The sequence below is a fragment of the Rhineura floridana genome, chromosome 6 (assembly GCF_030035675.1).
Source record: "Rhineura floridana isolate rRhiFlo1 chromosome 6, rRhiFlo1.hap2, whole genome shotgun sequence".
In the NCBI taxonomy this organism is placed as follows: domain Eukaryota; kingdom Metazoa; phylum Chordata; class Lepidosauria; order Squamata; family Rhineuridae; genus Rhineura; species Rhineura floridana.
The window spans coordinates 125,079,838-125,102,026 of NC_084485.1; the positions used below are offsets into that span (position 1 = coordinate 125,079,838).

At 43.1% G+C, this 22,189-nt stretch overlaps 1 protein-coding gene across 6 annotated transcripts in view; it reads right to left on the bottom strand.

The window, feature by feature from the left end:
* PTBP2 (polypyrimidine tract binding protein 2) overlaps nt 1–22,189 on the bottom strand; it is an 89,652-nt gene that overhangs the window by 16,876 nt on the left and 50,587 nt on the right. For all 6 annotated transcript variants that reach the window (XM_061633720.1, XM_061633719.1, XM_061633718.1 and 3 more), the window contains 2 exons: nt 21,170–21,280; nt 277–472 (listed from right to left, as the gene is read on the bottom strand). In XM_061633720.1, coding sequence (XP_061489704.1) covers nt 277–472; nt 21,170–21,280 — 307 coding nt within the window. The remainder of the gene's footprint in view (nt 1–276; nt 473–21,169; nt 21,281–22,189) is intronic.

Sequence of the window (22,189 nt, forward strand, 5' to 3'; positions counted from 1 at the left end):
CAGCAGGTACTCAAACAGAAAAAGGATGATAGCAATTAAAGTAAAATGAGTGAGGAATAAGTTAACATAGGCAGAGTGGTTAAAAAAGAAAAGAAAGATTTACTGAAAGTAATAGTCAAACGTATGTTTTAGGTTTTGGGGCCTACTTTATTCAGTATTCTCATTTATGATTTTGTGGATAAAAACAACGTCAATACCATCCGCAGATGACACTATCTTAGGAAACATTGTAAAAATGAGAAAAGCTGACAGAAAAAAAGTGGAACAAAATCATACCTAGAAGGGAGGTCTCCTTTGCAAAGGCAGCAGCAATAGCTGGGTCCAAAGCTGGTTGGCCATCACCAGAGGGAAGGTCAGGGCGAGTATAATCCCTACTTTTATCATTATTATACTTTACATTCAAGTTGACCAATTTGGAAAAATCAATCCGTAAGGTACAACAGGCGTTATAAATATTCTGACCATCTAATGCCTGGAAAAATAGGAAAATATTGATGAACATTATACAACAGAAATTACAGTTGAAGATTTAGTATACACCCATCGTAGTCTAAAATTAATCTGAAAATGTTTAAAAGTAGTACTCTACCTGAACCTTGACACTGGCTCTCATAAGACAGAGGCTAAAGCTTCTGCCTATATTGCTACATTCTTCCAGAATACTTTAAGCAGACCCTCATTCCAGTTGCATTATAAGACATGGTGCTACTAGGGTTTGGCCTCAATGCACTTTCCTCTTCATGTAATTCTCTCAACTTTTTTCAGATGTTGAAAGAAGGCCTTCCTCAATAACTTTGCTATCTAAGACATATTCTTAATAAGATAGCTAGATTTTTTTCACTGACATACATTTATGCTTTGTAAAGTTGAGCACTAACTAAGAATCATGGAATCTAGTGTGTCAAATTCACCTCTACACCCTATATGGAACTGGATACTTTCAAATATTATATTCAATAGTAATTGAACAATATCAGCTAGATAGTGCTGGTATTAAGCTTATGACATTTTTGACCAGTATATTATTATTATTTAAATTTATATCCCGCCCTTCCTCCCAACAGGAGCCCAGGGCGGCAAACAAAAACACTAAAAACACTCTAAAACATCATAAAAACAGAGTTTAAAATATATTAAAACAAAACATTATTAAAAACATATTAAAACAAAACATCATTAAAAGCATCTTTACAGATTATACAGCACAACTGGACAATCCAATTTTGGGCCATCACACATCAAAATCCATTTTATATAGATACGACATCTTTCTCCTCTAAATTGTTAATTTCATTTATAAAGCTCTTCAACTTATATTGATTCAATTTAACCTGAGTGACTTTCAAGCGAGTCTTCTGTGACTATAAGCTTCTTTCTGTCTCTTTTTTACACACATACACAAACACAAGACTCTTTAACGAAAATTTTCTACAAGATAAATTGGAAGGTGTATATTTAGGGACAGTTTGCCAGAGAACTCAGCTCTGTAACCATGATAAAGTATTGAGATGAAAGGCAGTAAGGCATCTGGTGACTTAAGCACCTGGGCACATTTGGCAGCAGGAAGGGAGTTTAGGACACTAAAGTCTCTCTTTCATACATGCTATAAGTTTGAAAACAAACATCACAACTCTTAAAAAAATTAAAAATAAAATAAAACTTTTTTAAAAAGAAAAGCCTTAAAGACAAAAGTTACATAGCTAGAGAAACAAAAAAAATGGGATGCTATCCAGTATTTTGCACATCCACCTACTGGGCAGGAGTTGTGTAAAAAGCTTCTAACCTTTAAAGGAAAGTTAGTTCCCTTGAGGCCAAGATGGATGACTGAAGAAGCAGAGAGGTATGTAGGAAAGAATGTCAGGCATAAGGCAGGGGACCCTGCTACCATTTGATAGCTTGTCTGCTGCCACAGAGAATGAGGTTCTAGGTGCAGAAGGATATCCTACTGAGGAACAGGGAAATAGATATTCACTAATAAGCAAAAAAAACCCTTGCGGTTTAAGAATGTACCTATAGCCCACAGATATTTCTATCAAACTTTAAAAAGCAGGGAAATCGGGCAGCTATAGTGAATGCACCAGGGGAGCAGGAGACCTGACCTCCTCTCTGAGATATTGTACTGCCCTACAAATTGGTCAAAATACAAACACAATTTGGGTTGGTTTTTCACAGTCCAATCCACTTCCTGTGTAGCTTGGAAGAATTTGGCAACATGTGCCTCTGAGCATATGGTGAGAGGTGGCAACACCTGCCATCTTCAAAGAGGAATCATATTTCTGTATGTTTGTTTCTGTTCTTCTTACTTTGCTTCTTTCCTGTGTTATTACTGTTTCTACAGAGAATCTAACCTAAAAAATTATATTTCTCTCATTATTCATCCTAGAAATCTGTGTCAAATTTATTTTTATTAATTTCAAAGCCTTTTTATTGGTCAATGTCATATGATGGTGAAGACAGCCTTTTGTGTTTCAAACTGGAGGTTATGTTCTGTTTCTATTTTGGATGCATTAACAGTTGAAACTGAAAGTGCAGTTTGATCTAAAATCAGACTGATTACAATATGTTGCTACTTAAAGCAATGAATCTAGCTATTGGAAAAAAACAAATTTGGCTTGCCCAAGATGCAGGTGTTCAGCCTGCTATGCTTAAACCACTCCACTTAAGGAAAGGTGGGCATGGTCAATTAAAAACATAGAGCACACCTAGAACTTTTCTAGAATATATTTCACCTCACACTGTTTTATCTTTTGCAAACTGAGACACTCCTCATGTCCGTTGAAAAATATTCTGCAGAATAGTCAGTGGCATTATTCCACAAATGTTTTTGGAGCTTTTTTTTTTTAGTGTTGCAAAGTGTTGCTGTACTTCACATATTCACAGAAACAGAAGCAAAAGAAAATTATTTACTTTAGGAAAATTCACTAAAATTGCAAAGTAGATCAAATATATTTAAAGTGACTATCTGAACTATATCAACTGTCTTAATATTGTTGCTTCCTCCCTGCTACAACAAGATCAGCATCGCACGTCTTGTTTCTATTTCAGCTGATTGCAGGTGTTGCCACCACTCACCATATGCTCAGAAGCACGTTACCAAATTCTACACAGGAAGTGGATTAGACTGTGAAAGACCAACCCATATTGTGTCTGCATTTTTATAAATTTGTAGGAAGTACAGTATCTTAGAGATATTTTAATGCTTTTTAATCCAAGAGGTAAGAAATGGGATCCTATGCAAGTTTGCTGAGAATGGATCAATCATTTGCATGCTTATTGAGTACAGTGGGATTTACTTCTCTGCAATCATGCTTAGGACAGGTGAAACTGACCATGAGAGATGGGGGGGAGGAAGAGGAGGAAGGGCAGAGGGGAGCAGGGAGGAAGAGGGCAGGTTTGATCATTTGCATGATTATTGTGCTCAGTGGTATTTACTCCCATGCAATCATGCTTAGGATAGGTAAAACTGACCATGGTGGGGGGAGAAGAGGGAAGGAGGGCTGGAGTGGGTAGGGGAGAAGGAAGAGGGAAGGGAGAGAAGGGAAGGAAGGGAAAGGCAGGTCTGATCATTTGCATGCTTATTGAGTTCAATGGGATTTACTCCTGTGCAATCATGGTTAGGATAGGTAAAACTGACCATGGGGGAGTAGGGGGAGGGAGGGGAGAGAAGGAAGGAGGAAGGAATGGAGAGGGGAGCGGAAGAAGGGAGAGGGGGAAGGAGGGGTGAAGGAAGGGGCAAAACAGAGGTGATAGAATGGAGAAGAAAGGCAGGTCTGATAATTTGCATGCTTATTGAGTTCAATGGGATTTAATCCTGTGCAGTCATGGTTAGGATAGGTAAAACTGACCATAGGGGAGGGAGAGGGGAGAGGAAAGGAGGGAGGGGAGACGAGAGGGCAGGTTTGATCACTGGCATTCTGATTGAGTTCACTAGGATTTACACCCTGAAATGATAGTTAAGATAGGTAAAACTGAGCATGGGGGAGGATGAGCAGGGGGGAAGGAGGGGAAGAGGCAAAGGAAGGGGAAGGGGAGGGGCAAGAGGAAGGTGATAGAAGGGAGAAGGAGGGTAGGTTTGATCATTTGCATGCTTTTTTGAGTTCAATGGGATTTACTCCTGTGCAATCATGCTTAGGGGGGGCATGGAGGGGAAGAGGAGGACAGGAAGGAGAGAGGGAAGGAGGAAGGGAGGGGAAGAGATTGGGTGGGTGGGCACTGGGGAGAGGGGAAGCCCCTTTCTTTTCCAAAAGGAAAACATTGTGAACAGTATTGTTTTTCAGTGTTTCCCCCACCTTTTTATTCTACAGGAGACACATCTAGCCTCCAACCGAAATTTAAACCAAAGTTGTCCCAGGCCATATCCACACCGGGCCTTTATTTCACTTTGGAGAGTCATGGCTTCTCTCAAAGAATCCCGGGAAGTGTAGTTAGTGAAGGGTGCTGCTAGCAGATGCCCTGTTCCCCTCACAGATCTTCAATCAGACTGGCTGACTGTTAAACCAGTCTGGCCACTGGAGCTGTCAGGGGAATGGGAGTCTCCTCTCAGCACGCTTCACAAACTACACTTCCCAGGATTCTTTGGGGAAAGCCATGACGGTGTTAAGTGAAATAAAGGTCTGGGGTGGGTGTAGCCCCCTGATTAGCCCAGCCAAGCCAAGCCCAGCAGCTGTGAGTCTGGCTTTTAGAACACTGACAGTTGGGTCTTACTGAGCATGCCCCATCTTATCATTGACTTTGTTAAATTTCTTAAATTAATTAAAAATTGGCTACCCATTTTTTTCAACTTTTAGACTGCAGACAATGAAGGTCAGAGTATGGGGCAAGGTCAGTAACAGGATTACAGGTACTCAATGTGGCTGATTTTTAATTAATTTCAACAAATTATGAAAACACAGAAAAAAGTCCAACAGGGGGCTGGTTTTCCCCCTCTCTTTTTCCACTTTGAACTCTTGATTCTCTCTGACCGTTTTGTGTATCACCATGGATATTTAGAGGATTGTTAAGCAACTGTTTCTGAGTTCAGGACTATATGTTTTGTACAGTTTTGTTTTGAAATGAGTTTATGGGAAGCATCAGAATAGCATGGTATTTTCACTTTAACATTGCGGAATGCAAAAAATCCATGATAACTATAGCATACAGGCACTCTTGTGGCTGTATAATCTAGAAGCCACTAGCTTCAAATAGGATTCATCCAAGAGTTCATAACTGATTCCTACATGAAAGGTTTGCTCTTCTAACAAAAATATGTTACTTGTTTCTAAAGTTAGCCTCTGTGAAGGAGAATTTGAAACCAACATTAACACTGATTTTAAAAATAGAAAGACAGCCTAGAAGCTGCAGACCAGTAAGCCTAATTAGTCCATATAAATGAGAAAATTATTAAAACTAGAATTAGGAAACATGAAGAAAATCAGGCCTTGCTGAGCAAGGAGTAAGTGGGCAATTTTCACAATGGAATAGACAAGCACAATACTGGGACTAGGAATTGGGAGGGAACAGTAACATAGCTACGTTTGTAGCATGTATCATATTATTGATAACAGTGAAAGTCTAATTGCTTATGTCCGATGGTGAGTGAGTGTGTGAGTTTGTATATATAAGTTATATTATGTGTCTGGGGAAGAGCCTTTGGCAACAAACAGGAGGACTTGAGGGGCCCCCAATTAATGTAGTGACGGGCAGAGGGAGGTATGGCGCTGTGAGAAGGATGTGCCAGGTAAGGGGAACGCGGCCCAGTCAAGTAGTGCCTGTGCCTTGTTCCGGTCCTTCTCACATCTGCAGGGTTGTTGGTTGTCCTCTCAGCCAACTCTCGGATCTCCAGTTGCTGCTTTTAAATGCCAGATCGATACACAATAAAATCTCCCTCGTCCATGATTTGATTGTGGATGAGGCAGCCGATCTGGCATGCATTACCGAGACCTGGGTGGGTGAGCAGGGAGGGGCTAGTCTTTCCCAGCTCTGCCCACCGGGTTATTCGGTTCAGCATCATGGTAGATCTGAGGGTCGGGGAGGTGGGGTTGCTGTGGTCTATCAGAGTTCCATCTCTCTCATCAAGCACCATGTCCATGTAGCAACCGGTCTGGAGTGTCTGTACCTTGTGGTGGGTCAAAGGGACAGACTGGGAATATTGCCGGTGTACTGCCCACCTTGCTGCCCAATGACTTCCCTAACTGAGCTGACGAAAGTGGTCTCGGAGGCATTGCTGAGATCCCCCAGACTATTGGTACTGGGGGATGTCAACATCCATGCCTAGGCTACTTTATCTGGGGCGGCTCAGGACTTCATGGCCTCCATGACAACTATGGGGCTGTCCCAATATGTTAGTGGCCCAACACATGTGTCGGGACATACTCTAGATCTTATTTTTGCTACTGGACATGGGGATGGTGATCTGGATGTGGGGAGTTTTACATCTCTCCCTTTGTCATGGACAAATCACCGCTTGTTGAAGTTTAGACTTACAGCAGCTTTTCCCCTCTACAAGGGTGGGGGACCTATTAAATTGGTCCGCCCCCGGAGACTAATGAATCCTGAAGGTTTTCAAAGGGCTCTGGGGGAGTTTCTGGCTGATAAGACTGGTGCTCCTGTCGAAGCCCTGGTTGAACTGTGGAATACGGAGATGACCCGGGCTGTTGACACAATTGCTCCTGCGCGCCCTCTCCTGTGTAGAGCTCATACAGCTCCATGGTACACTCCGGAGCTGAGAGCGATGAAACAGGATAGGAGGCGGCTTGAGCGGAGGTGGAGGCGAACTCCTGACGGATGTAATTATGCATTGGTGAGTGCCTCTACTAACCTGTATTTAGGAGCGGTGAGGGTGGCGAAAAAACAATCCTTTGCTGCCACTATTAAGTCATCTCTTTGCCGCCCAGCGGAGCTTTTTAGAGCAGTCCGAGGGCTACTTCATTCTGGCCCTGAGGACATGATAGTGTAATCGGTAGCCCGCTGTAATGAATTTGCTGGGCACTTCCAGAACAAGATCTTATGGATCCGCCGGGACTTGGACTCCCAGTTTACAGCAGTTGATCCTAATGAGGTGTCCGGAGCACAGTCTTGTCATGTTTTATTGGATGAGTTTCAGTTGGCTCAGCTCGAGGACGTGGACAAGGTACTTGGACAGGTGCGTGCAACCACTTCTGTACTAGATCCTTGCCCCTCCTGGCTAATAAAAACTAGCAGGGATGGAACAGCTGGCTGGGCCAGGGAAGTGATAAACGCCTCTTTACGAGAGGGAGTGGTCCCTAGCTGTCTGAAAGAGGCAGTAGTGAGGCCACTTCTGAAAAAACCTTCCTTGGACCCAGAAGACCTTAATAGCTACAGACCAGTAGTGAATGTTCCATTCCTGGGCAAGATCTTGGAACGAGTGGTTGCTGGCCAGCTCCAGGCGCTATTGGATGAAACCAATTATCTAATCCATTTCAATCGGGTTTTAGGCCCGGTTTTAGCACCGAGACAGCCTTGGTCGCCCTGTACGATGACTTATGTCGGGAGAGGGACGGAGGGAGTGTAACTCTGTTGATTCTCCTTGATCTCTCAGCGGCTTTTGATACCATCGACCATGGTAACCTTCTGGAGAGGCTCGTGGAGTTGGGGGCAATGCTTGGCAGTGGTTCCGCTCCTACCTGGCGGGTCGTCTCCAGAAGGCAGTGCTTGGGGAACATTGCTCAACATCGTGGGCTCTCCAATGTGGAGTCCCGCAGGGGTCAGTTCTGTCCCCCACGCTTTTTAACATCTACATGAAGCCGCTGAGTGCGGTCATCAGGAGTTTTGGAGTGCGTTGCCACCAGTACGCTGATGACACGCAGCTCTATTTCTCCTTTTCATCTTCTTCAGGTGAGGCTGTCAATGTGCTGAACCGTTGCCTGGCTGCGATAATGGACTGGATGAGAGCTAATAAACTGAGGCTGAATCCAGACAAGACTGAGATGCTGTTGGTGGGTGATTTCTCTGATCAGATGGTGGATATGCACCCTGTTCTGGACGGGGTTACACTCCCCCTGAAGGAGCGGGTTCGTAGTCTGGGAGTACTCTTAGATCCTTCCCTGTCACTCGAGGCTCAAGTAGCCTCGGTGGCACGGAATGCGTTCTACCAACTTCGGTTGGTGGCCCAGCTACGTCCCTATCTGGACAGGGAGGACCTCACCTCAGTTGTCCATGCTCTGGTAACCTCTCAATTGGATTACTGCAATGCGCTCCACGTAGGGCTGCCTTTGAAGACGGTCCGGAAAGTACAGCTAGTGCAAAATGCGGCGGCCAGGCTGATAACGAGGACCAGGCGGTCCAAACATATAACACCTGTTCTGGCCCGCTTGCACTGGCTACCTATATGTTTCCGGGTCAGATTCAAAGTGTTGGTTTTAACCTATAAAGTCTTATACGGTGCGGGACCACAATACCTCCTGGATATCTCCCGATATGAACCTGCCCGTACACTACGTTCAACATCGAAGGCCCTCCTCCGAGTTCCGACTTATAGAGAGGCTCGGAGGATGGTTACCAGAACCAGGGCCTTCTCAGTGGTGGCCCCTGAATTGTGGAATAGACTTCCCGTTGAGGTGCGCTTGGCGCCGACATTGCTATCTTTTCGGCGCCAAGTTAAAGCCTTTCTCTTTGCTCAGGCATTTTAGTTTAATATGTTCAATTTGGTTTTAGATTTGTGAATTTTTATATATATGTTTTTGTACCAATTTATGTGATTTTATTGTATATACTTTCTGTTGCACACCGCCCAGAGAGCTATGCTAGTGGGGCGGTATAAAAATTTAACAAATAAAATAAATAAATAATTGACTGCAAACAACTTCAAAAGGATCTCTCCAATCTAAAGAAAATGGGAATAAATGGTAAATGAGATTCAGCGCATGTATATGTAAAGCACTGCACTGTAAGGCAATAAGTAAATAAAATCCTAAAGTACATATACACTTGCAGAGTTTCAACTGTTGCTAACTAACAAGGAAAAAATATTGTAGCTACGGTTGAAAGCTCTATGAAAACATGAAGTCAGTGGCATCATTTGCATGTTATGGTAAATATCAGTGATCATGAACATGCCAATTTCACCCATTTTGCTCCTCCCTGCTAGCACACAGGAAAATCAAAACTTGATCCCTGGTTTAGCATTATGTCTGAATCAGGGATCGTTGTTTGTTACATTCCAAACGAAGCACATCTGCAACAAAGGTTTGTTCTTGGCTTGTTGACTGTGGTTTGTTTGGAGCAAACCAAACCACAACCCTCAGTTCAGATACAGCACTAAGCCAGGGATTTTGATAAGGTAAAGCTAGAAGAGATACATAGAAGACCAGCCAAAATGATTAAGAGATTGGACCAATTCTCTACAAGGAAAGGCTAAAAAGTGTTTAATGCTTTGTAGTTTAGGGGGAGAAAAAGATGACTAGGGGTGACATGACAGAAATTTGTTCCCCATCTCTCAACAGCAGAACTTGGAGGCACCCAATGAAACTGAGTGGCAGTAGTTTCAAGACAAATAAAAACCCTAAATATTTACTCACACAAGTCATAATACTTTCTGGAATTCCCTGCCATAAGATGTGGTGACGACCTTAGATGGCTCTAGAAATGGGTTAGATAAATTCATGGAGAAAATCTATCGTTGGCCATCACCCTAGTTAAACAGAGCCTTAGGCTTATTGTGTGACTCCCAGAAGCATCTGTCTAGCAACTGCTGGCAAATGGCTGCTGGACTATATTGACCTTTGGTCTAATCCAGCAAGGCTGTTGTGTTTCAAACACAGAGTAATTTCCTGTAGTTTACTTGATTAATCCTAACTGAATTCAGCATGTTTACTTGGAACTGTTAATTGCATAGCTGCAATCCTGCACAAAGGCTGTTTATAAATGGACCACTGGCCTCACCTGAAGGGTGATATTCACAGGTAGACTGCCATCAAGCGGGTATCATAGCTCCACCTAGCGTCTGAAGGCAAGAATGTTCTGAAGTCAAGACTAGGGGCCTCAGGACCCTCCCACTCTCCAGTTCATTCGTGACGAGTCCAGAGAGAGAGATTCAAACATGTAGGAAAAAAGGTCAATGGACAAGGAAATAACGAAATTGCGATTCCATAATAATACAATACTAACATTTCAATATAACAGATTCAGAAGGTCTTGACTTCATACACAGAACCTAAACCTTATGAAGTAAACAGAAACATATAGAAACAGATGGAAAATCCCCAGATATACTCCAACAGGGAGGGTCATGATGGCAGTCTACCTGTGAAAATCACCCTTCAGGTGAGACCAATGGTCCATTTTCCACAGGTAGCCTGCCATCAAGCGGGATGTACCAAAGCAGCCCATAACAGGGAGGGACCACCCACATCCTAAATATCATTGGGAATCTGTTGCAACACCCACCTACCAAAGGAGGCATCAGCAGAGGCATAATGGTCAATTTTGTAATGCCTTATAAACGAATCTGGGATAGACCAAACAGCCGCTCTGCAAATGTCTGCAAGGGGAGCGTTGGTTGCAAAAGCAGCCGTAATGGCTGCTGACCTAGTAGAGTGTGCTGTTATTCTAGAAGGAATAGGAAGCTTAAGAGACTCATAAGCTAAGGTAATACATGCGTGCAACCAGCGAGACAAGGTAGAATTAGCTACTTTCTTCCCCATAGATCACGGATGAAAGGATACAAACAAGGACTCAGTCAGTCCTATGTCCAGGGTACGAGACAAGTAGGTCTTGAGGGCCCTCCGGACATCTAACGAATGCCAAGCCTTCTCCAGGGGATGGCTGGGATTCGGGCAAAAGGAAGGAAGAACGATGTCCTGGTTGCAATGAAAGGCCGAGTTGATCTTGGGACGGAAGGAGGGATCTGTCCGCACTACAACAGAGTCCTTATGAAAAACACAAAGATGTTGGGCGGAAGACAATGTGCCCAATTCCGAGACTCTTCTCGCAGAGGTGATCGCTATCAGGAACAAGACTTTGAACAACAACAGACGTAATGGCACAGTCCTAAGGGGTTCAAATGGAGGGCGTTGGAGAGCCTGCAGAGCCTTTGACAAACTCCATGAAGGAAAATGATGGGATACAGCCGGCGAACATAGGGCGGCCCCCCTCAGAAAACGTTTGATAAGAGGATGTGAGGCAATAGGAGTATCAGTGGATGAAACCGAGAGAATGGACAATAAAGTGGACGCATGTCGACGTAAGGTGTTGGGCTTAAGCCCCATCATTAGGCCTTTATGAAGGAATTGCAACACCTGTTGTATTGTGGCTTGAGAAGGGTGGAATTTCTGGTAATCACACCACTTGGAGAATGCCACCCAAGTATTCTGATATATACGAGTGGTAGATGGATGTCTAGAGGCCAGTATAATGTCAATAACCTCTTTAGATAGGCCTGCGCGCCTCAAATGTCCCCGTTCAAAATCCAAGCTGTTAGGTTGAGCCAATTGGGGTCCTGATGTCACATTGGACCCTGTGATAAGAGGTCTGGCCTGACTGGGAGCATCCAGGGGTCCGTCACTGACATGGCAAGTAGGTCCAAAAACCACGGTCGGCAGGGCCAATACGGGGCTATTAGAACCAGCTTGGCCCTCTCACGTCGAACCTTCCTCTGAGTTCTGGCCAGAAGTGGTATTGGAGGAAATGCGTACAGCAGGCCGTCCGGTCATGGTATCGATAGCGCATCCACTGCTTCCACTGTTGAGTCCAGGTACCGTGCGAAATACCTGGGTAGCTGGCAATTGAGACTGGAGGCAAACAGATCCACTGAGAGAATGTCAAATTGGCGCTGAAGAAGATGGAACGTCGTCGGAGGAAGCTTCCATTCTCCCAGAAAGACCTGTTGTCTGCTGAGTCAGTTGGCTGTCACATTCCAAATTCCTCTGAGATGTTCCACTTTTAAGGATTCCAGACGTGTTTCTGCCCACTTGAATATTTGATAGGCTAGGTTCTGTAGAGAATGAGACCTGGTTCCCCCTTGTCTGTTTAAATGTGATTTCGCACATGTTGTCCGTTCGAATGAGAACATGGTCCAAGGAGAATAGAGACTGAAAATGAAGAAGAGCTAAGAGGATAGCTCCGAGTTCCAGCCAATTAATGCTCTGATTCCGCTTGACATCGGACCAAACCCCTTGAACAATCTGGGAGTTGCAGTGGGCTCCCCAGCCAGTAAGACTGGCGTCTGTGGTTACAACAGTCCTGTGGGGTTCTCTGATTGGAGTGCCCTGTTGAGATTTTTGACTATCGTCCACCAGCGGAAGGAAAGATGCAGAGCATGATCCAATACGATTGTTCGGTGGTTGGATCTGGCAATGTCCTGCTGGAACGGTAATAAGGCCCACTGAAGTTGGCTAGTATGAGCTCGAGCCCATGGCACAATGTGGATGGTGGACACTAACATTCCCAGAGCCTTTGCTAGAAGCATCACATCTGGGCTTGACCGATGCATCAAAAGGTGTGCCATATCTATGATGGACGTGATGCAGTCTGAAGACAAAAAGACCATAGCCTGTAAGGTGTCTAGCATTGCTCCTAGATGTTGTAGTTGTTGGGTTGGCTGGAGATGACTCTTGTCGAGATTGACTAGCCAACCATGGGTCCGCAAAACATGGAGGGTGAGGTTCAGATGGAGATGAGCCAGCTCCATGGAACTTGCCCATATCAACAGATCGTCCAAGTAGGGGTAGATATGCACCCCTTGTAGGCGGAGGTAAGCCGCCAAGATGAGTAGCACCTTGGTGAAAACTCTTGGTGCGGACGAGAGACCGAATGGCATTGCTCGATATTGGAAATGCTGGGGGCCGAAGGCAAGCCGAAGGAACTTTCTGTGATCTATGCAAATAGGCACGTGGAGGTACACTTCCATTAGGTCGACAGAAGCCAGGAAATCTCCTTCGTGAAGGCTTTCTGTAATGGAGTGGAGGGATTCCATTTTGAATTTGTGATACTTTACGAAACGGTTGATGAACTTGAGGTCCAACACCGCCCTCCATGACAGATCTCGTTTGGGTACTGCAAACAAGAGGGAGTACACCCCTTTCGACCTCTCTGCTGTGGGGACTGGTTCTATTGCTGCTATGTCCAAGAGGTGATATATGGCTTTCTGCATGATGCAGTGTCTGGATGGAGCCTTGGAACAAGGGGAAGGACGAAATCTGTCTGGAGGAGTTGCCCAAAACTCTAGCGCATAGCCATGATGAAATAGATCCCTGATCCAAGCGACCTGTGTCAGACGGAGCCAGTGGTTTGCAAACAGAAGTAATCTGCCCCCGACTGGGATCGCATCAGTATTGTCTGCGCTGGCGACCCCCTCCACGATATGAAGATGTTGAGGTACTTCTATGTCCCTGGTACTGACCTCTGCCCAGGTAACGTTGTCTGTGCCAAACTCCCCTGGAGGAACGGAAGTTGGTGGCTCAAAAATCACGGCCTTGTCCCCCTGACCGCGCTCCTCAAAAGGGCTGGAACGTACGGTATGGGGTGAAACGTCTGAACTGCCTGCGATCATCATATCGGGCAGTGGCCAAGACAGGCTTCCGAGCATCCTTGGAGTCTACTAATACTGTTTAGGGCTTCCTCCCCGAAGAGTAATGATCCAGCAAAAGGTGCCCTTGACAAGTTGACCCTGGCTATAGAGTCCGCCTCCCAGTGACGGAGCCAGAGAGTTCGCTGAGCCACCACCTGAGCAGCCATGGCTCTTGCTCCCAGGTGAGTTGAATCCAAGGTGGCATTGGCTACAAACACTGCTGTCTTGCGTAGTTTCACCAGGGTCCATCTTAGAGAGACCGGATCGGGATTGGGGTCATCTAAGAGGTCATCTAGCCACATCATTGACGCCCTTGAGAAGATGGAAGCTGAAGCAGAAGCCTGCATGGCAAAGGCGGTAGCCTCATGGTTTTACGTAAGGCAAAATCCAGTCTCCGCTCAGAGGCATCCTTCAACTGGGAATCCCCTTCTCTCAGCAGGAGGGATCGAGAAACTAAACTAGAAATCGGCTTGTCTATACTGGAGACAGCCAGTCGATTTGTAAATTCCGGAGCCAAAGTGTAAAACTTGTCAGCAAGGGGCATAAAGCGGGGTGTCTGCAGCGGGTGAGACCATTCTTCCTTGGCCAGTTGTCGACAGGATCTGGCACAGGGAGGTAGTGTTCCATTGATTTGGGGGATTTCAAGACTCTGGCCCCTTTAACAGAGGGTGTGGCAGCTGCAGGTTGCGGAGGTTGGAGGTCTAAGGTGTTCAAAACTCTACGAGCAAGAGGATGAAAATCGGCTGCATCAAACAGGCGACAGGATGCATCCTCCTGCTCAGACTGATCACTCCACTCGTCTCCTTCTGCTTGCATAGAATACGATGGATCCTCCAAACCAGTAATCTCATCGCCCGACCTGCCCCTGGCAATGTTGAAGGGGTTTGGTGAACAGGGTGGCACTGCCTCATTGGCTCTGTAGTGTCCCCAAGTGCCAGACTGAGTGTGCTAATGAGGGGCAGTGACATGTGATTGTGACTGTGCTTGAGAAAAGAATGATAGCATGTCCTGTAACTGAGAGAGAAACTCAGAGGAGACTACTGCAGGCCCGGTGGTGGATGGTCTGAGTGGTCTGATTGCACTTGTTGAGACAAATTAACAGGGAGGTCATCATGCTGAAGAGATGAATGAGCCCTAGAAGGCAATATAGGTGGAGGGGGCAACTGACCTCTGGCTGGGCAGGAAACCTCTCAAATTCATCCTCAGACAACCCAGCCGGGGAATGAAAAAGGGCTGTTAAGTGTTCTTGGCCCACATTATCCGAAGCTGGAGCAGACACATAATGTGCTCGCTTGGAAGCGCTGTGGCTTGACAGATGTTTAGTTTTAGCAACAGCCTTGGTGTGTAATCTGGGTTGCTTATGCTTAACCGACTTGTGCAAGGTGGTTTTGCCTGATTGTTTAGTGCTGGTTGCCTGAGCTGCCACTGGCTGTTGATCCGCCATCAGAAATCTCTGAGAGGGGTTCAGTACACGCCCATGGATGGGGGAGAATGCACAGTTCAAACAGCCTTAGTGCACCTGGCTCTTCAGGCAGACTTTTGGGGTGGGTTAGGTTTCTTACTGTTATGGTTTTAAATTTTAATGTTTTAATGTATTGTTTTATCTTGTACGTCGCCCAGAGTGGCTGGACAACTAGCCAGATGGGCGACTAATAAATTAAATAAATAAATAAAATAGTGCACGCCCACGGATGGGGGAGAATGCACAGTTCCAAAACTCTTCAGTAACCAGCCACAGTATACATCCAAGCCACTGTAGTGGAAACCTTGTGCAGGATTCCCTGTACTCTCTAAGAGAGATCTCAAACAGAAAGAGTGGGAAAGAAAGGGCAAAAAAGGCGTCCGTTAAAAAGGGTGGGAAAATTTGCAAAAAACAAAATGGTGGTCAGGACGAAGCAGCAGCAATGGCGGTCGGAGAACACCAGAAACTCCAAAATGGGCCCACCAGAAAAACCGCTGCCGTGAGGAAGCAGAAAGGCCTCAGTGTGCTCCTTATAGCCTCAGGAGAGTCAAGGAGTACAGTCGCGGCTTCTTAAAATGGCTGCAGAGCAAGCCGGGGCGAGTGCGCAGCAGCCCAACGAAAAATTAAACACCGCCGCTGAGGCTAGATAAAAAAGGAGCCGCAGCTCCAGGCACCTGGCCGGGAAATTAAGACGGGCTGCCACCGAAAACAGGCAGCAAGGAAAAACGGAGTGTTGGCGCTGAGCAAGGAAACTGCAGCCACAGGCTCCTGACAGAAACGCTGCCGCCTGAGGAAGGGAGAGCCGCAGCCGCGGTCTCCCAGCTAAGAGAAGGATAGCGGCTGGCGCTGTCTCCCACAAAGGGATTCAGGGGGAAAGAACAAACCGTGAAAAAAAACCCAGTCCAAAAATCCCAGTTAAAAATAACGATGAAGGGAGGGAACAAACAATCACTCCCACACACTTCAAGTTAAAGACAGAGGAAAGGGAACAATAGGAAACGACTTCACTCAGACACACACACTCTGTCAGACAAAATACACACACAGAAAACTGAGCTATATTGCTATTCTAGATATCCAACTGCCTCAGATGAAGGCAAGAATGAACTGGAGAGTGGGAGGGGCCTGAGGCCCCTAGTCTTGACTTCAGAACATTCTTGCCTTCAGACGCTAAGTGGAGCTATGATACCCACTTGATGGCAGGCTACCTGTGGAAAATTGATCTATTAGACACCACATTACTGTATGGCAACTGCTTCAACACTTGCCACACAATAGCTCTAATCATGCAGGGAGCTGATCTGCATACAGAAATCTGGAGAATTGGGAGTGTGTACTAACAGGCAGGCTCTCCTTGCACTGAACTTTAAAGTGACTACCATGCAGTTAACCCAACAGACAGAATTTCTTGTATCTTCACGGTTCTCCATTTTAAAGATGTCTTCAGTCAGCCACCAACTAACAGTGTATATTAGCAAAATTCTTTTCAAGTAGGAACACAGGTCATAGGAAGCTGCCTTATACAGATTCAGATCCACTGGTCCATCTGGCTAAGTACTGACCTGCAACAGCTCTCCAGGATTTCAAGCAAGGAGTCTCTCTCAGTCTTAGTTGAAGATATTGGGGAATGAACCTGGGGCCTTCTGCATGCAAAGCAGACTGCCTACCACTGAGCTATGACCCTTCCCCCTAAATACACAGAGTATGGTGATAGATGTTAATAATCACCATATCAAAAACAGTTCCACCCTAGAGTACAAACAGACAGAAATGCATTAATTTTTCCAGTTATATTGTCATCTTTCCTATTTAAATGTAGGAAATGAATGTGGAAGATATTTTTCAACTTCAAAAATAGGGGGAAAAACTGGAGCCCACAAGTAGCTCTGAATGAGCATCCATGAAAACATCTCACAGCATGCATGTACATAATTAGCATCTCTTAGATGATGCAAACATTTGCCATCTGTTTTCAGACTTCAAGGACACCAGTCCAACCTATAGAACACAGCCTCTACTGACACTATGAATAGTTCTGGTAATAATGCTTCTCCCTGTCTGACACCTCCTTTCAAATTTCTCTCTCATCTCTTCCCTATTTTCAACAGTATCTTATCACTATTTGAACCAAGGAACATCAAGTGATGTCACAGTATATGGACAGAAGGTGTATTAAAAAGATAAAAAGCCACTGACCTCCAGGCGCATTAAAATAGAGAACACAGGAATGTGTCCATTTAAAAACAAAGCAACCCAACAATGTTGAAATAGTTGTCAAGTTTGACAATATTCCTGTGAAGACAGCTAATCAATGTTTCCTTTAGAATTAATTGGCAATAAGCAGGGCTGCAAAATATAGCTGATTAATCAAACTATTTGATCAGTTAAAAGCTTTCTGATTAAGGAAGTGTTTCTAATTAACTGAGCAGCAGATTAAAAGTAAAAGTACTAAAAAACCCTACAGGCAACGGGGAATATTAGAACAGGCATTCTCTGCTCTCTCTCTCATATAGAAGGAAAAATCTTCCAGGGCAGTATCACCTGCAGGTTCTGTAGTGCAGAATCAGATGACAGCAGACCCCTCATTTTGTTGTCATCTCTAACGGACCAACTCTAGAGTTTTCTAGGGCCTACACAGAGATCTGAAGTACCACCACCTCAACTTATCATTCCTTCCCAGCTGAGGTTTTCCCTATTCCTCAGCCATGAGATTTCTTCTCCCATGCTCCCAATAGTGGGCAGATGCACCTTTTAAAGAAAGTCATCTGATTTCTGTGATGAGCACTAGATTAGGACCTATGAAAATAGGGTGTTTTTCAGAATTACTGTTTTTATGCATAAGGAAGTACATCCAAATTTAATAGAACTGTCTAAAAATTCTTCAATTGTGAGACAATCCTAGCAATAAAAGCTTTTGCTACACTGTCCATTCTGACTGTAGCACTGCAGGATGACTAAACATGGATAAGTAAGAACTCACAGTAAAAAAATCGTGGAATCACTGCTTCTCCCCCAGTCTTCCTGCTGTCATGCCACACAAAACTAAGCCATGGTTTGGCTTAGCACTATATCCAAGCCTGGGTTCATGGTTTCTCTTCCCCAGACAAACCACAAGCTGTAATCCAAGAACAAACCTTGTTACAGCAGACAGTTTGTCTGGAGCAAGACAAACCACAAGCAAAGGTTCACACATAATTCTAAGCTGAATCATGGCTAAGATCCAAATAGTATGACAGCAGGAAGACCAGTAAGGGTGGGATTAGGGGAAGCACAAAGCAGCTGTAATTTTTATTGTAAGTATCCACATACTCGCATATTCTCATTTAGCCATGGTTTGGCTTAATGTTACATGCAAAACTGGTAAGAGTCTATATTTAACTGATGAAACTGGCTTTCAAACTTTTTTTACCATGTATGCAAGCACCAAATGGTCAAATCCTTAAGGTAAAAAGATGACCATTCAGGTAAAAGCCTCAGAAACAGAGATCTTAATTCAAGTTTGGTATTTAGATTGAATCAATAAGTTCAGTTTTATAATTAATTATTTCCTGAACAAAGCACACTGGTTTGCAACTAAAGAGGGGGGGGACCTACTACCTGCAAACGTGAAATCCCCATGTCCTTTGCAATATATAGTCCATATTGGTTTAGAAAAAGGGGAAACAATTCTGAAAGTAAGGATTTCTATTTCACTCTCTTAGCACTCACGCAGGTATACTCTTTAAATGATCATACTAGCTAGAAGCAAGGGCAGGTACCTACTGGGTAGAACAATGTTTTTCCATGACAAATAAATTGTACAAGCTGTTTTGTCACTCTAATATTCAGTGTACCTTCATCTTGCATACAGAATCCTTGCTCCATTTCTTGGTTCCTTCTAATTATAGTTTGCCATGAATAGGGTAAATTCTAATTAGCACTAACCTCCAAATCATGAATTGGAGGTTAGGACTAACCATAGTTTACCCAATTCAAAAATCATGAAAAACTATAGCTGGAGGAACATGAAATGGAGAAGGAAGTATAGAAGCCAAGCACATTTTTGATTCTGCAAGCCATGTTTTGGAAAATCAACAGAATTTAGTCAATGCGCTAGACCAGCCTTTCCCAACTAGTGGGCCACCAGATGTTGTTGGACCACAACTCCCATCAGCCTCAGACAGCATTGCCAATGGTCAGGAAAAATAGTAATTGTGGTCCAACAACATCTAGTGGCCCACTAGTTGGGAAACGCTGCACTAGACAGTCATGGATTCAGTTAAGGAACAAGAGTAAACTAGCATATATGTTTCTATTGAATCCAGATGTTATTTTATTCCTGGTTATTTTTGAAGGAGATCTGATATATCTATATCTATACATATCTCTATATATACATATGCTTATATATATATATATCACACACTCTTTTTTTAAAAAAAATCTGATTTTAAAACTTAACATTTCTCCCCTCTGATGGTATGGACAGAAGAGCTTGTTTGTTTTGATTAACTAGGAGTGTTACCTTGTTTTGCAAGATCAGGAATTTTAACGATAACTTAAGATACATCTGTAACAATAATTTGATAGGGAGATAGCCCAACATGAGCAAAATGTAGAATAAAGGGAATCATTAGATACCAGAATCCTCTTTTTCAACCTGAAAAGCAAGTCCGAAAATCATAGGCACTTCATAGCCAACAGTGATGTTGACGACAAGGCTATTTTCATCAGACTCTTTAAGAAATGCTCCCTCTTCTAGGTGCTTGATTTTCTTAAATTGCTCTTTAAACTTTCTTATTGAGCTTTCAATTCCTCTGAAGGCCACATTCCCATTTCCTATGAAGAGTACTATTTGTAAAGTAATTTTATGATTAACCTTTACAATAAGAAATGGCGATAAAATTCATTTAGCTTCTCTTCTGCAATACTAGTTTTTTAAACCAACCCTTTAGATTGCTGGGTATTTTATATTCCAGAGGCACATCATGAACCATTTTAAAACAATATTTTAACAGTGTATTTAGATATCTAAATTATTTCTTCCCAATTCTCCTTTGTAGCTTTCCTTATCAATTCAACTAATGTTTATACTGTTTAATGTTTAGAATGTTAAACATTAAAATAGTAAATGAAATGTTTCAAACTGTGGAATTTAAACTAGAATGCTGGGCACATGGTCTCCCTCAATGTTTTTCAGGTTTGGTGGAAACCGACTTTTCAGTTTTAATAATGGCTTTTTGTACAGCTTCAATTTTACTTTGAACATCAATCATTACCATATGTCTTGAGTTTAAAATCTTGTCTTACAATAGTTGTTTTTACACTGCTGCATACCTAGAAAGATCATATTCAACTACACTGTCAAGTAAACATATGCAGAGGCCATTGTTACCAAAGGAAATCATATAAAACATCTCCCATATTAAAGGCAGAGCCCTACAGATTGATGAATCACTTTGCTAATCAAATCTGCAATAATTCTATTGTGATCTGAAATTAGTACCAGTGTTAATAGACAAAGAACAAACAGTCTTCCAATTCTTTAATCCAGCTTTGGCAATACAGTAAGTACAATATTCCAGAATTATCTCTGCTGTAGTGAAATAATTTAAAATTAAGTGGATTCTATTCAACTTCCACTGCCACCTTCTCATCAGTATATTCAGAGTCTATATAATCTGGAGCCACATGATCCTCTCCTGAAATTTGTATTAAATCAAAAGTTTAGTACTCATTAGATTTTCTAAATGTAGAACATAAATAACATTCAGGTGCTCAACCTAAATCAATGTGCGTCCTCCAGACAATTTAGCATTAGTCAGAAATATGAGATATTACATTCTCTCCAACACAATTTTCTTAAAAAGAACCTCTTTCAATAGTTTCTTATTTCTCAAAGCCTTAGAAGAGATATCAGTTAACAGAAACATAGCCATTTGCATGAAGATCAGAATCAGAAACCTATATTCAATGAAGCGACTTTGGAAACTCTAAGTTATCCATTTTGGTTATTTGGTTATTTTTGGATGAAATGGTCGTCATACTACTAATTTAGGGGAAAAAATGTTTACCCACAGGCAGTAAGATGCTATGTTCATTTATAATCTCTAAAGTTACTTATTTTGTACAAGCATATCAAAATGTGGCAAAACAAGTACTGCCATCTATACATATAAGCCTATACTTACTAGTGCAATCTAAACAGAATTTTATATACTTACTAGTTTTGCTTGTTGGGCGTTTACTGGATCACCATACTGTAATAGTGCTTGAAATTGGTTATTTTTTGTGAATGTGATTATTTTCAAAACTGCACCAAATTTGGAGAATATCTGTTGAAAAGAATAAAAAGTACATGAGCATTCAACTCTACAAGTCAGAAAAAAAAAACACCCACACAAACCACTAAGATGTCCTCATCAACTAATCTGGTAAAAGTTTTAGAGGGGTAGCTGTGTTAGTCTGTTGCAGCAAAAGCAAAGAGAGTCTTGTGGCACTTTAAAGAAACAAATAACCTTCACAGACTAGAGCCCACTTCATCAAATGCAGGAAGCGCTATCCTTTGTTGGCAGGTATACACATGCACACATGGGTGTAGAGCAGAGGTGGGCAACCTTTTTTACATTCACTTGGGGTAATTTGTTGGGGCACATTATTACTCATTTGTTCATTCTATTTATGACACACTAATAAGATATATTATCGAGACATTGCATAAATAAAATGAGAATTACAAGTAATAATAAAACCACAACAAAGGGACAACTAGCATAAAAACTGAAATACAAAACTCCAATAAAATACAGCACTAGGATGACACCAGCTGCAGCCTACACCATGGGAGGGAAGCCAGCCAGCCAAACCAACACTTATTATTTATTTATTTATTATTTGTTTATATCCTGCCCTTCCTCCCAGCAGGAGCCCAGGGTGGCACTTCCTTCATGTTAATGTTGCTTCTGCCATCAAGTAAATGGTAGGGGCACAATATAAAAAAAATTCACAAATTAGATTTTAACACAAAGAAACTCTACTCAATGGAAATGATTTCTTATTATCAAGGCTACAAATTTTAACTCACCAAAATCAGCAACAAAAACAACACTGTCAGAAGAGTTTTATTACAGAAAAGATCATGTCAGAGCTCTTCAATGGGCAGCCATCTAGCACTAAAAGTCAGATTCTTTCCAGCTTGCTTATTCTAGCAAACAGGCAAATGCCAGACACTACAAGTGTAGCTA